This window comes from Tripterygium wilfordii, chromosome 15, assembly GCF_013401445.1.
Source record: "Tripterygium wilfordii isolate XIE 37 chromosome 15, ASM1340144v1, whole genome shotgun sequence".
Classification (NCBI taxonomy): Eukaryota; Viridiplantae; Streptophyta; class Magnoliopsida; order Celastrales; family Celastraceae; genus Tripterygium; species Tripterygium wilfordii.
In genome coordinates, this window is record NC_052246.1 from 11,076,669 (window position 1) to 11,090,667 (window position 13,999).

At 36.2% G+C, this 13,999-nt stretch overlaps 1 protein-coding gene across 1 annotated transcript; it reads left to right on the forward strand.

Moving 5' to 3' along the window:
* Positions 1-4,463: 4,463 nt before the first annotated feature.
* On the forward strand, positions 4,464-11,082 carry LOC120016881 (protein ALTERED PHOSPHATE STARVATION RESPONSE 1). Its single transcript, XM_038869847.1, has 5 exons — positions 4,464-4,863; positions 5,072-6,540; positions 7,529-7,740; positions 9,042-9,265; positions 9,582-11,082. Exons 2-5 carry the CDS (start codon positions 5,115-5,117, stop codon positions 10,375-10,377), a joined length of 2,658 nt encoding a protein of 885 aa, XP_038725775.1. The 5' UTR covers positions 4,464-4,863; positions 5,072-5,114; the 3' UTR covers positions 10,378-11,082.
* The last annotated feature ends 2,917 nt before the right edge of the window (positions 11,083-13,999 follow it).

The following is a 13,999-nucleotide window of genomic DNA, read 5'->3' on the forward strand; positions in this document are numbered from 1 at the left end:
GAAAGGCCCAATAATGAGTTGATGAGAAACTTATCAAATGAAGCCCGGCAGCCCGCAATAAAAGAGCCCAAGTAGGCAAGAGTTGGGGCAGAGGGAGACTCCTTTGCATTTTTCTGTTCGTAAAAAAAGAAAATAAAATCACGAATAGCTCAAATAGAACTCATATGTGTGGTATCTCATAGATGACTCGAGTTCGAGTCTCTCATCCACTTCCCCATTATTGGAAAAAAAATATATATCAAAATTGCGTAATTCATCTCAATTTCTTAAAAAATGTGGACATTCTGCGATTTTTCAAGACATGTAAACCAATTGTTGTTGGAATCAAGAACATGTCTCTCTGGTCAAACTGCATAACTTTTATATATAAAGGCCTATCGGTATCAGACCTAGAAAGTTACACAAACTCTGCTGTCCCTAGAAAGCAAAGAAACCCTAAAAAGAAAAAGGAAAAATCATAAATCCTAAGAGAAGCACATGTGATGGGGTTGTGGTGTTAATGATTGCCTTCAGGAATGCAGTATGCCTTGGACGCATTTTTTTCCCCCCTTTCTTTTTACTTTATCAGCCTTGATGGGTAAAGCTTCCAAGACCCAGGTAATTCCCTTTTTACTTCTCAATTGGTACTATGCATTATGATTGCAAGCACTAGGGCTTTAAAAAATTAACCGGTAAAATTGAACCGAATGGTTAACTGACTGAATAGTCGGTTATTTCCAAAACATATTTAGCGAAAACCGAACGGTTAACCGATCAAAATAATCAAAATAACCGCCAATAATCGACTGCTCTGTATGTTAAATTCTTATAAAAAAACGACAGTTTGCACCCCTGATAAGCACAAAGATTTGGTACAGGGATTCTCCTATCCTAAAAGTTAGAACCCCATTTTAAAATCTCACAGGATAATTTATATATATATATAAATTCTCATATAAGGGTCTAATGTAAGAGTGTAAAATAATAGTTTATGTTTACACCATTGACTTGAAACATGTGGGACTCAAAGCAGTGGACCCCATTTGTCATCTCATTCATCCATACCATTAAAAAATCGCACTTATTTTACACCCTTACATTAGACCTTTATATGAGAATTCCTCTATATATACATAAATTATCCTGCGAGATTTTAAAATAAGATCTTAAAATGAGGTCTATTTTTTAGGGATAAAAACATTTCTTAAAAAAATTAGAAAAAATATATTTGTATTTTTATCGATATTAGGAACCCAACGACATATTTGTTATTTGAAACAAAAATCAAATTCAACATGAAAAGTGTATGATAATTATGGATCGGTGGATATAAAACAAAAAACATTTCATATACTTTTTAGATTGCATTTTATTTTTGTTTCAAACAAAAAAATATATCGTTGGTTTCGTAAAACCGATTAGAGCACAAATATATTTTTTTTTCTAGATTTTTAAAAAATATTTTGAATCATAAAAGTTATGATCTCATGAGAGAATTCTCATTATATGAATGGATTTGGTTTCCGGTTGGCCCTTGAGCAAATTACCAAATAAAGTCCCAACTTATCTCAAGTCTCAACCCATAATGTACGGACAAATGACGTGTGATCTCTATCCGGTGTTAAGGGTCTTGGAACATAATTTGAATATTAGTCCATTTTGAGCATCTATTCATATACACATAGGATTCATCGAATTCTATATATATATATATCACTTTCACAAAAACTATTTATTCTCTTACGCGTCTTTGACATGGTAACCAAGAATTTCAGAGCCAACCAACCAAAAGTTTGAATTCCATGCAAGAATTGAACTTTATTGAACAATTTGACGCAGCCTTGATTGGTTGAAAAAAATATAATGGTTTTCCATTCCAGAACTAATAATTCTTCTCGTCCAAACCATGTCTTAATTTCACGATTTCGACTGCTTCCATGCATTTATATTCACACATTGGGTGGACGTCGACCGTTGCGCCTATTCAACCTTCACCCTACCTTACCCCTCCCCGACAATCTTACAAGATTCGTGATCCACTTCTCAAGCAACTCATCATAGAATTTTCAGGATAATGATTTTAAAATGCATCCTATTAAGTTTAGGAACACATAAAATTATAAATTGTTCATCAGATTTTTCTACTAGTAATATGAGATGTTTTCTTAATAGCCGAACCCGAACCAAGAAGGTTTTTTCTTTTTTAAATGGGGAGGATTTAAATCTTAATTATCAGGATGATACATGTCATCCTTGAATCTGGACCAAGAAATTACCCTAATTCTTAATCATAAATCAATCCACTCTTTAATTATTATTTTTAATTTTCGGACCAATTCTCTAATTGTTTTTTTTTTTTTCTTTCTACATACCCAATCTCTAATTTTAATCTTCTATGGATTGTGCTTGTGTCAAATCAAGTTCTTTAGCATTCCATTGGACCGATGATAAAGGAAATTATTAATTGAGACACCCAAGGGTGTGAAAAGTATAACCACTTTTATAGAGTTACCAAAGCGTATGGTACTATTTTATTTAATGGACAAGGTGGGCCCTTGTCCAAATCTAGTTCGTAATGACTTAAGTGGGCTTCAGTGGGCCCACAAGCCCAAGTGGTTGGTCAGAATCAGCCCAATTAATTTCCTTTTGTCCTTTTTCTTTTCATACTACCAAAGGAGAAAAAGTAAAAGAAACCCTAATTAAAAAACAAAACCAACTCTTCTCTCTCTCTCTCTGAATAGTGGAATGGAGAATCTGATACTGAAAAATATTTGTTGTGTTTGTGTTGGTCATCCAATTGAATAATGAGTTTCCATAAAATCCTATTCAAAGAAACAACAAGGACCTCCTTTTATTCATTCAAGTCACTTTCCTTAAACAACTTCCCTTGTTAAATTCTTTTCAACCATGTCTCTCTCCAACAATCACACTATCTGTCTATGGGATTGGGGGAGGACCAATGCACTATGTACGGATTGTCAAAAAAATTTAGAAACAGTAATGATAGGAATCTCATTGATATCATAGTTATCCTAACTGCTGAGTTGTACGTATAAAATTTCATGTGCATCATGTGTGATATGTGGGGTCCACAAATTCACTTAAATAGTATTCATACAATTCAGCAGTTGGGATAACTGGGATACCAAATTGCTGAAATCTTTATCATTTTTCGTTTTGAAAATGTTAGAAAAATAATTAAATATGTAGTATTTTGTGTAACGAATACAACGATATATGTTTTGATCGAAACAAAAATCAAATTTATCGCGATCTGACATGAGAATTTTAGACCATCGGATATAAATTCAAAACATTTGACATTCGATGCTTCAATCGCTTTTAATTTATTTTTGTTTCAAACAAAAAATATATAATTAGATTCATTATTTAAATACTACACATTTAAAATTTTTAAAAATTATTTTGGTGCACCGATTGGGAGGATAATGCACTGGTCCTCCTCAGATCCATGTGTTTACATCAATTTGCATCTTTTAATTCAAGAAAAACAAACTTACTTTAACCTCAGCCACTGTGATTTTTATGGTACTGTAAAGTAGAAATGTTAATTATGTAAGGATGGATCATGGATGCTTTTAATTCAAAGAAAGTTTACTTACTTTTTACCTAAACCACTGTAAATTTCTTATGCCCAAACTAGAAGGTTAATTTCTTAGTTGATTCAACAAAGAATCACTTACTTTTACCTAACTAAACCACTGTAACTTTGTTTAATGCATGGTAGAATAGAAGGTTATAAATTATGTGAAAAGATGATGGTTTACCCTACCACACTCTACACATTTATTTTTCTTTCTTTAGAGGACATAGGATGCTCCCTCAATTAGGACCTGCCAATATTGTCCTACTAGCAGCCTGTCATAAAAATAAATAAAATAAATAAACAAATATGGAGTGATTATTTATTTATTTGGATCATTTATTAATTATTATCATGATACAAAATTGCCCTAATATTATATCATGATAACAATTATTTGCTTCCATAATTTCCCATGGAAGTTACCTAAATCAATATTCAAAAAGAACACAACTAATTCAATATTAACAGGCATCACCATAACCAAGATCTCTTCATTAAATCAAAATCATTTAGAAATCAAATGAGAAATATTTTGTATTTCTTTAGAATTTCAATTCGATAACATATAGATTTTAGTTTCTAACCATCAACTACGTGTTTTCTTGAATAACATTGTCCCCTAGTGACTTTGTAGTTAAACACGCTTCTGCGAGAGCATTATTGGGATGAATGACCTCTTAGAAAAAGAAAGTCGTACAGATTTGATGTATCCACAGGAATTGGACAATCAAATATGATAATATTGTTGATTTGTATTGGATTGTAAATTCCAATACAAACTGTATAATGCTGTCAGTAAAAATGGTAAAAATCTTACAGAGGGTAAAAAAGTAAAAAATAAAACGCAATAAACAAAAAAAGAGACCAAAAATGGAAGTAATAATGACCAAGGTCCGTTACCAAGGGGAGATAACAGAGAGCCCAATGCGCGCGTTCCTCGAGTCTTCCTCTCTTCTGAGTTCTGACTCCTCCTCCTCTGCAACTCTCTCTCCCTCCCCCTCTCTCTTCACAGAAGAAGAAGAGGAAGAAGAAGAAGACAGATCCCTCTCTCTCTTTCTTCATTCACTCTCTCTCTCTCCCTCTGACAGATCTCTCCCTCCCCCTTAACTTCACACATCTCTATGTACTTACTATTTAATATTTTACAGAATACGATAATAATAATTCACATACCAACCAAAAACCCAGCATATATCTCAGTTTTCATCAAATTCAAAACCCTTCTTGTCCCCTGCTGCTGCATGGATGCTCTTCTGTCGATCTCAACAACTTCAACGGTCAGATTTCACGTTCTTCTTTCTTGCTTCGAATCCCCATGTTGTATTATACATAATTGATAATTCATGGTGGTTCTCATGACTGATTCTTCTGTGTTAGGGTTTATTTGATTTGCATTCGATTTTTCACTCTCTTATAATCATCATTGGATCTACCGTCAATTACTGAACCATGATGCTTCGTGTTTCTCTGCATTTGTACGGACAGGCGGCACCATGAATGCTGATTTGGAACTTCTATTGTTGTTGCTATGGGCTGTGGAGGATCCAAGGTTGACGACTTGCCGGTAGTTACTCTCTGCAGGGAGCGTAGGGACTTCATCAAGGCCGCCTCCCACCACCGCTACGCTCTCGCCGCTGCACACGTTTCCTACTTTCACTCCCTGACCGATGTCGGCGAGGCCATCCGGAAATTTGTCGACGAAGAGCTCGTTATTGGTTCTGGGTCCTCGCCGGGATCTCCTGTTCTGACTCTGCCGTCTGACGAAGGGAAATCGTCTAAATCGAAAGACAAGAACAAGATCTCATCGTCTTCGACATCAATTTCACATTCAGTTGATAGTAATCATATTAAATTAGAAGACGAAGACGAGGAGAATGACATTGAAGATTCGCATTTGCATTTGTCGGACTCGGATTCGGATTCTGAGAGGGGTTCTTCTTCGGGTCACCTTCACACTGAGGAAATCAGCCCTGAAAGAGTGGCACCTCCCATTTCCATTGCTTCTCCTCCTCCTAATTATTTCTATCCTTATAGTTATCCAGTCTATCCTCCTCAAGAAGGCGGCTATAGTTGGGGTCCTCCTGTAGGTAATCCGAATCCATACATGTATTACATGAAAAAGTCTGCTACTCCGTCGCAGTCAGTGGTGTACGACCCGAGTACAAATTCGTACGCATATCCGGGTTCCTATGGCAATGGTGGGTTTTTCGGGTATCCAATGGGTTCCCTTCCGCCCCAGCCCAGTGGTTATCCGCAGCCAAGCCCAGAAAGGCCACCCCCACCTGCACCGCCGTCGCCTCCAAGAGTGTCTAATTGGGATTTTCTCAATGTGTTCGATACTTATGATGCTACTGGTGCTTATTCAGGTTATGGTTATCCACAGGGTAAATTCTCATCTGCAAGCAGTCCCGATTCAAATGAGGTGAGGGAGAGGGAAGGTATTCCTGATTTGGAAGAAGAGACAGAGCAGGAAGTTCTTAAAGAAACTCACAAAGCTAAGAAAAAATCCAATGAGGAAGTTTTTAATAAAAACAAAAGGAATATAAATGTAGATTCGGGTGAGGGTACTTCAAGGTCAATACCGATGCAAATGGGTAGTGGTGAGTTCACAGAGTCAGTGAAAGCTAAAGGGATTAAGAGTAGTAGTGGCAGCCTTAGCTCTGATACTCCATTTAGTCCCGATACTATTGTGTCAAGGAGCACTGAAGAGGAGTATGCAAAGAGGAAAAGTGTTAGTTTTGAGGTTGAGGAGGCATCGCCTGCAGCGATGGACGTGGAATCTTCAATGCCAAGTAGCGTAACGACATTGTCAGCCCATGGTACAAGGGACGTTCAGGAGGTTGTGAAAGAAATAAGAGATGAATTTGAGATTGCCTCTAGTTATGGCAAGGCTGTGGCATTGTTGCTAGAGGTGGACAAGCTGCCATATCAGCATAGGAGCCCTATCTTCAAAGGTACTGCTGTTTTGATCATTGTTTGGTTTAGCCTCTTGCTGTGTTTTGCTATTATTTTTCTGTGATTTTTCATGTTTCAAAAATTTGTGATATTGAAGATAGTTTATTTAAGTTTCCTGTTGATTGCATTGAGGGGGTCCTTTGTGAGCACAAGTGGAACTGTGTATTGTAACATGAGTTTGGCAATTGCATTCATAATGCATCTGGATGATGGAGTTTTTATGTCCTTCCATTAGAAGCACTCGCATGGGAAAGTTTTGGTTCATATGTTGAAACTAAGCACTTTCTTTAACACTTTCTTTAAAGAGGATATTCTTTTTCTTAATGAGCAATGTGAAACAGCTTTTAAAACAATATGCTAGAATTGTCGCATTAAACTGCATTTTGTTTTAATTCTATACTGGTCATAGTTTTTCCCATTTATTTTACTGGCAATGAAAGCCTGTCAATGAGGAACACTGAATCAAGGATTGTTAAAATGCTGGCTGTTCTTTTTTTACACTAGACATAATCTTAAGTAGCACATGCTGATGTACCTCATAGTTGGATTGTACCTTCCTCAGTAGTCAAATGTGATGTTTTACCTGGTTGTTTAAATCGGATGTCTATTTTGGTAAGATGGTGTCTACTATGGTAAATACAGTGAGATTTTTGAAACTAATCATTGCCTCTGTAGGATGGAGTTTACTAAGGTCAGAACCGTGAGCTTGTGAAACTAATCATGCCTTTACGCATGTGCCTGAGAACATTGGCCAACTCCTGACTTCTGAGGTCACTCTGGCTCTGCCGCACCCTCTGGGTTGTGAGACACCTGAGAAGTAAACATGATAACATTAGGCAGCAAAGTTATACGAATGTGTTACTAGACATTTTTCACCTGGAACAATTGTGGCTTCCATTATTACATAACCAGATGTATGTTTGAGTTTAATTTTTATGAGCACGTGTTACCGTGCTGCGTCATTGAAACTTATGCATCTTTATACAGTGATCTTTTCCAGGATCTTGTATTCTGTGGCACCTTCCATGTTATCTTCACATCCAGCCAGATCATCACTACGACTAAGTTCTAAGACAATGAAAATGGCCAAAGCATACTGTGGAGAGCCCGGGAAGGACTTCGATATCAAGTCAGGAAACCTTTCGTCCACGTTAGAGAAACTATATGCATGGGAAAAGAAACTGTATAAGGAAGTTAAGGTATTGGAGCTTTTCATTTTCTTTTCATTTTGACAAGGAACTAAAGAGAATGCAAATTATTTGTCCCAAGATACTGCATATTTTCGTGGACATTTATATCCTTCAGCCATCTCTCTCTATCATGAGGAGGGACCTTAGCATCTTCACAAGGTCAATTCATTGTGTTTTTGGTTTCTCAAGTTCGGATGACAAAATAACTTCTTGAATGTAGAGGCAAGGTTGCTTGCATCGACCTTTTTCTTACCTTCCTTAGTGTCACGTGGCCATGTATTTTTTCTCTTTGGTTTTGAATGCTCTGCAATGTCTTCATCATAGATTTCTTTACATGCTGCCCTTTTATTTACTGGCCTAGCACTCCTTTGCCATGTTTTTCTTTCTCTCCCTATATTTTTGGCCTTTACCCCCTATTTTTATGTGCAATCGTGATTGGCGTAAGACTAAATTCATGAAGCAAAATTTTTTTTCTCAGTTTTTTGAACTATAACAGATTGGTTTCATGGTTGCTATATGCTCTCTTTGTTTCCTACGTTTTCTCTTTAACAAGTGTACTAATAGTCCATGCACTTGAAATAGCAATTTGTTAGAAAATTGTCATTTTTTAATTTTGGGGAGTCATTTTCTGTATGTCAACTAATTCCCTATACCTATTAGTTTTCTAGTTCTTAAGTATCTGAAGCATATAATATTCTTTCCTCTATGTGATTCGAAGTTTTATCCTCTAAAATTATCAAATTATTATATTTCAAAATTCAATGCTTTTGCAGTTGTAAGGGAACTATTCTCAGTTGCTACAATTACGACATAGAAGTTTGAAGTTAGAGACTAGAGAGTTTCGGCAGCGAAAGCTTAAAAAGGTCTTGCCGTGTTAATAAACTTAATGGTGGTTGGACTCTAGTGGTCCCCCACGTTACCCCTGCCCTTCGCTGAACTCTTAAGTGGCTTGATTGACATAAGAAGACGCAGTTAAGGGCCTCAGAATGGGGTACCCCAGATTATTTGGAAATGTGTGATAAATAGTCTTCCATGAGCTAAATTAAGTTATATGAGTCATTGGCCTATTAATTATTTGGAATTTCTGATTCTTTAAAACCTCTGAATTTATTAGGAAATTAGCATTTATCACATTAGCATTTCTAGAGGGTGCTTGTTTTACATAAATTCTCATGGTTCTCGAATAGTTAAAAAAAACAAATTGATTTAGTTTTGTGGATATTCTGGATGTTTCAATTGCAGCTTCATTACTATATGATTCATTGATTGTTTGTTATTTTAAGTGTATTGGTGTGGCTCTAATATTGTAGGATGAAGAAAAACTGCGCATTATTTATGAAAAGAAGTGCAAAGAACTTAGAACATTGGATGAAAAAGGAGCAGAAGCCAGTAAGATTGATTTTGCTCAGGCTTCAGTGCATAAGTTGTTGACGAAAATCAATATCAGCATCAGAGGTGTTGATGCTATATCAAGGAGGATACACAAGTTAAGGGATGAAGAATTACAGCCCCAACTCACTGAATTGATTCGCGGGTATGAGATTATTAGTTTCTCGTTTGAAGAATAATTCAATTCAAGAGGCTTGCCTAGTTCTCCTCAGAAATTTCTACTTGCCTTTATAGCTGTTTTCTCATTTCCCCTTTTCTCTAAAGAATTGGAATTAAAGTACTAGGTGATACGACCACAGGTCCACAGCCTACTTTGGTGCTGCTTGGTTTGCAAACCATTTTATATTTTCTGTTTTGTGTCTGTTTTGCATTTTATGTTTTCCATGTTTTGAGCTTTGGCCTCAAAGTGCTTGATGTTTTGGAATTTTGAAGAGAATATTAGTTACTACTTCTTTCTGCAGATTGACGACAATGTGGAAGTCTATGTTCAAATGCCATCAGAAACAATTCCAGGCTCTAATGGAGAGCAAAGCTCGCTCTTTGAAAGCAAGAGGTGGCTTCAGAAGAGACTCTGGTATGAAAGCTACTCTTGATCTTGAAATGGAACTTTTGAATTGGTGCAACCGCTTCAACAATTGGATTAACACGCAGAAATCCTATGTTGACACCATAAATGAGTGGCTTAAAAGGTGCCTTCTGTACGAGCCTGAGGAAACCCCTGATGGAATTGTTCCCTTCTCCCCTGGCCGGATTGGAGCGCCTCCAGTTTTCATGATTTGTAACGATTGGTGCCAGGCAATGGATAGAATTACTGAGAAAGGGGTGGCAAACACGATGATTGATTTTGCTTCAAGCTTGCACCAGTTATGGGAAAGGCTAGATGATGAACAACGTCAAAGGATCAAGGCAGAATATCTCTCAAAGGATTTTGAAACACAACTCAGAACTTTACGAATGGAAAGGGAAAAAATGGAGACAGAGCGTGATGGGCTATCAGAAAGAACCGCTGTGTCTAAGGTTCCTTCTGGAAGTGGAGTTTCACCACTAGATGATCTAAAGGTGGATTTGGATTCAATGAGGAAGAAGTTAGAGGAAGAGAGAGCCCGGCATAAGGAAGCCATTAAACTAGTTCATGTTGCAGCATCTAGTAGTTTACAAGCTGGATTAATCCCTATTTTTGAGGCTCTGAGCAGTTTCACTTCAGAGATTATGAAAGCTCATGAGCAAATCAGGTTGGATAATGATAAAGACTCATAGGGAATTCATAATTAAATGTATCATCCCATAAGTTGTGGTCTTACAAGTACAGTAACACTCGGAGTAGTTGGAGATGGTGGAAGTATGACTATGAACAAAGTGCTATCGACATCTGCAGTGAGTATACTCTGCGTGGTTTCTCATTGAGCAGGTAACTCATCTCTTCGAGCTCCTATGTGCTCTTTCTCTGGTTGCTACTTCCGTTGTCAGACCTCCTGGACTGGACAGGTCTGCAACCATATTGCGAATGCAAACCTTGGGAGCCCGAGGCTTTCCTTCCTTGTACCCTTACCACATATATAGGATCATTGTAGAAGATGATAATGGAACTCTTGCTGACAGAAATTGTAAGTGAGAGGTACAAGTCGGTCAGGGAGTCCCAAATAGGGACTCAAATTTTCTTTGTTTCAATAGTATAGTTTTTGCTACAACTTCAAGTAGTACAATAGGACTTTGTATATATAGAAATTCATTTATTGGTTAATTGGTAGCAGGTGGATAATCTTATTAGTGGACTGTATGGAAGGAGTGTAGTTAGGTTTAGACTTCAGTTGGAACATGATCAAAATTTTGAGTGATATATTTTAGAGAACAAGATCTTGTTCTGTCTCTCTCTCTCATTCTTATATACTTGAGATATGTTTTGTGAAGTAGACAACAGTACAAAGATCTTGCATGAAATATGATGAACGACTTGTTTCTGCATGAGCTCTGATATTGCAATTACAAATGCTTTCTTGGGAATCAACTCTAGTTTAACGGTTGAGTGGGAGTCCCTCTAGAAGTTGTCAATTTGATTCTTACATACTTCGTATATGAAACTGGGTAGTTACCCCGCGCGTTGCGGTGGGTGTTTTAGGATGAAAATTTTACAATTCCCTGTCACACACCAAGAAAAAAACATGTGACTATGAAAACGATCTCTCTTTTTTTTTTGTCTTATTTGACTCCATCATTCTCTGCTTAGTGGCCAAGCTTGGATTCTCTTCAATGAACATGCTTGTTCTACCCATGACGCACAGTCCCCCTCACCTTTGGGTCAGAACGTGCAAACAAAAATGAGAATTACAGCACTAAATAATAACTCAATTTGAAATTTTAAATCATACCTACAGTGCACTCTCCTCACATCTGATTAGATTCCATGGCAACATGTAAGCAGCAATATAGCTCATAACAAAAGAAATTATTAACAAAAAAGTATTCCAGCTAATACCCTGAAGTGTTGGCAATTAGACCTTTGCAGTTATCCGAGAAAAATTGGCATACTCCAAATAAATCTTCATTCTTTGTTAATGATCTCATAACATGAAAAAGAAGATAAGAAGAACAGTTACTGGTTTTGATTTTTCTTGATTAGGTGACGGGCTTCTTCTTGAAACCCCTTTGAAACTTGGGGAATACACTAAAACCAGGAAGAAAGAATTAAATCCATTTCAGATCACGAAACAAACACAAACTAATGCTACTAACACAAATTATCTCACCTGGAAAGAGAGAGACATCTTTACTTAATCTGGGTAGATGTTTTATGCTATACTTTAGTTTACAGCATTGATGAAGAAAATCATATCACAAAAGAAAGAATAAATTGAAAAAAAAAAAACCGTTTTAGCTGCTTGTTTTAGAGTGGGCTTTGACCTCACTGGTTGTCCGCCTTACAAACCTGCCCCTTTTCCATGGTGTTGTTTTGGGAGTGTTGTTAACTGCTGTGAGTTATAAAACTGTGGTGCTGTGAGGTGAGTTGGAACGTAAAAACTGTTTGGCGCATCACTTTTAAAACTGTGGTGGGGTGCTGTGAGGTGCGTTTGACGTATCTAAATTACGGTTATATTAGATGACTAATAATATTAATATAAAATCACTTAACGTTTACATTATTGTACATTAATCTAAAATAAAATAATTGATCTAATTTGATTACGTGGGACAATTCAACATATATTGTAAGCTTTAGGGAGTACTGTGAGGTGAGGTGAGGTGCTGCGAGGTAAAAAGCTATGGTGCTGTGAGGTGAATTCTGTTGTAAAAGCGTTTGACGTGTCACAAAAAACTGTGGTGCTGTGAGGTGAGGTGCACCTGAACGTAATGCAAACACACTGTCAAACAGATACATTGTTGTTTGGTTGGGCGTCTATTGGTTAACGGTAAGACTAATAAATATAATTAGTTATGATTTCTTACTTTCATAGACTCTCTTTTTATAACGATAGAACCCTTAGTTATTATTCTTTGGATGTGTACTGTGTAAATCATCGGGACTATGCAATAGCCCACAAATCACGAAAACCAAACACGCAAATATTTATGTTTGGGCTCATGCCTCCAATAGATTTTAAACTAGTGGGAGAGATTACAGGACTCCTTACCACTAGGTCACACTATCAATGAATTTTCTTAGGGTTTTCATTTTTGTGGAGACTATTTGTTTTCCTAGTTAAGGTAATATGCGCCAAGGCCTGGGCCCGCCTCACATATTATTTATTTCAGGATAATATCTCATCTCCAAACTCGAACCCATTACCTCTCATCATGGAACTTAGCTAGGCTTTAAATTGTGTGTCATTTGTTAACGGTAAGACTAGTAAATATAATTAGTTTTGCAGGACTATAACCATATCAAATATAAATTCTTATTGATATACTTATAAAAAATGTTACAAATTATAACTGTTCGCAACGTTTTTTATTTTATTTTTTGGAAGTGTTGTATGATAGCTTCATTATTGACATCATTAAACACATTTTTCTCAATATATACAATCAAACTATCATTTAATAGGAATCTCCGTCCAACACAATAAATCGCACTACATCTTATTTATTGTGGTTTCTTTTTTGTACTATTGTGGTTATTTGTTATGCCCCACACCACAAAATGCGAAAGATTAACTGAATTGGAGGAACAATTTGTTGTTCGCGGCTTCGCCAACATGGAGTGGATGCTTCAGAAAACATGATCACAATGTGTAATCTAACACAAAACCAAGTTATCCCATGATTCATACATACTACACAATTTGGTGAATTAATCCCAAGAACTCCATACAATATATACTTATACCTATTATATTCGTTTGGATATATAAACGAACACTTGTTGAGCATGAAGTTATTTTCAAATCATATATATATATATATATATATATATATATATATATATATATAGATATGGTTTTTTAAAAAAATTCAGAGGCCCCTGGGGCCTATGTGGCTCCGTCCTTGGTGATGGAAAAGAGAATATCCAACTTACAAAAAAATATCCGAAAGAGTTCTAGCCGAACAGATGAGTCTTATTTTGAAGTGTTCTGTCAGTGTGTAATTTGTGTTCACTACAGTTTTTTTGTTCAATCTTAAACTTTTATCAAAATCTTTGGGAAAAAAGATAAGATAAATAAAAAAAAAACCTACATCACTATGAATTCAAGCATATTGATGATGTTAAAAACACAATAAAAGTTTTTGTTCTTGTCGTCCAAGAACAAATATAAAAAGAAAAAGCTAAATAATGGATTTTTTTAAAAAAATATGATAGACATGATTGTATTCATACCCAATAAATTAAGTAATTGAGACCCGTAGGCATTTGGGGCCAGCATAAAAATAAAGTACAACCAAAAAG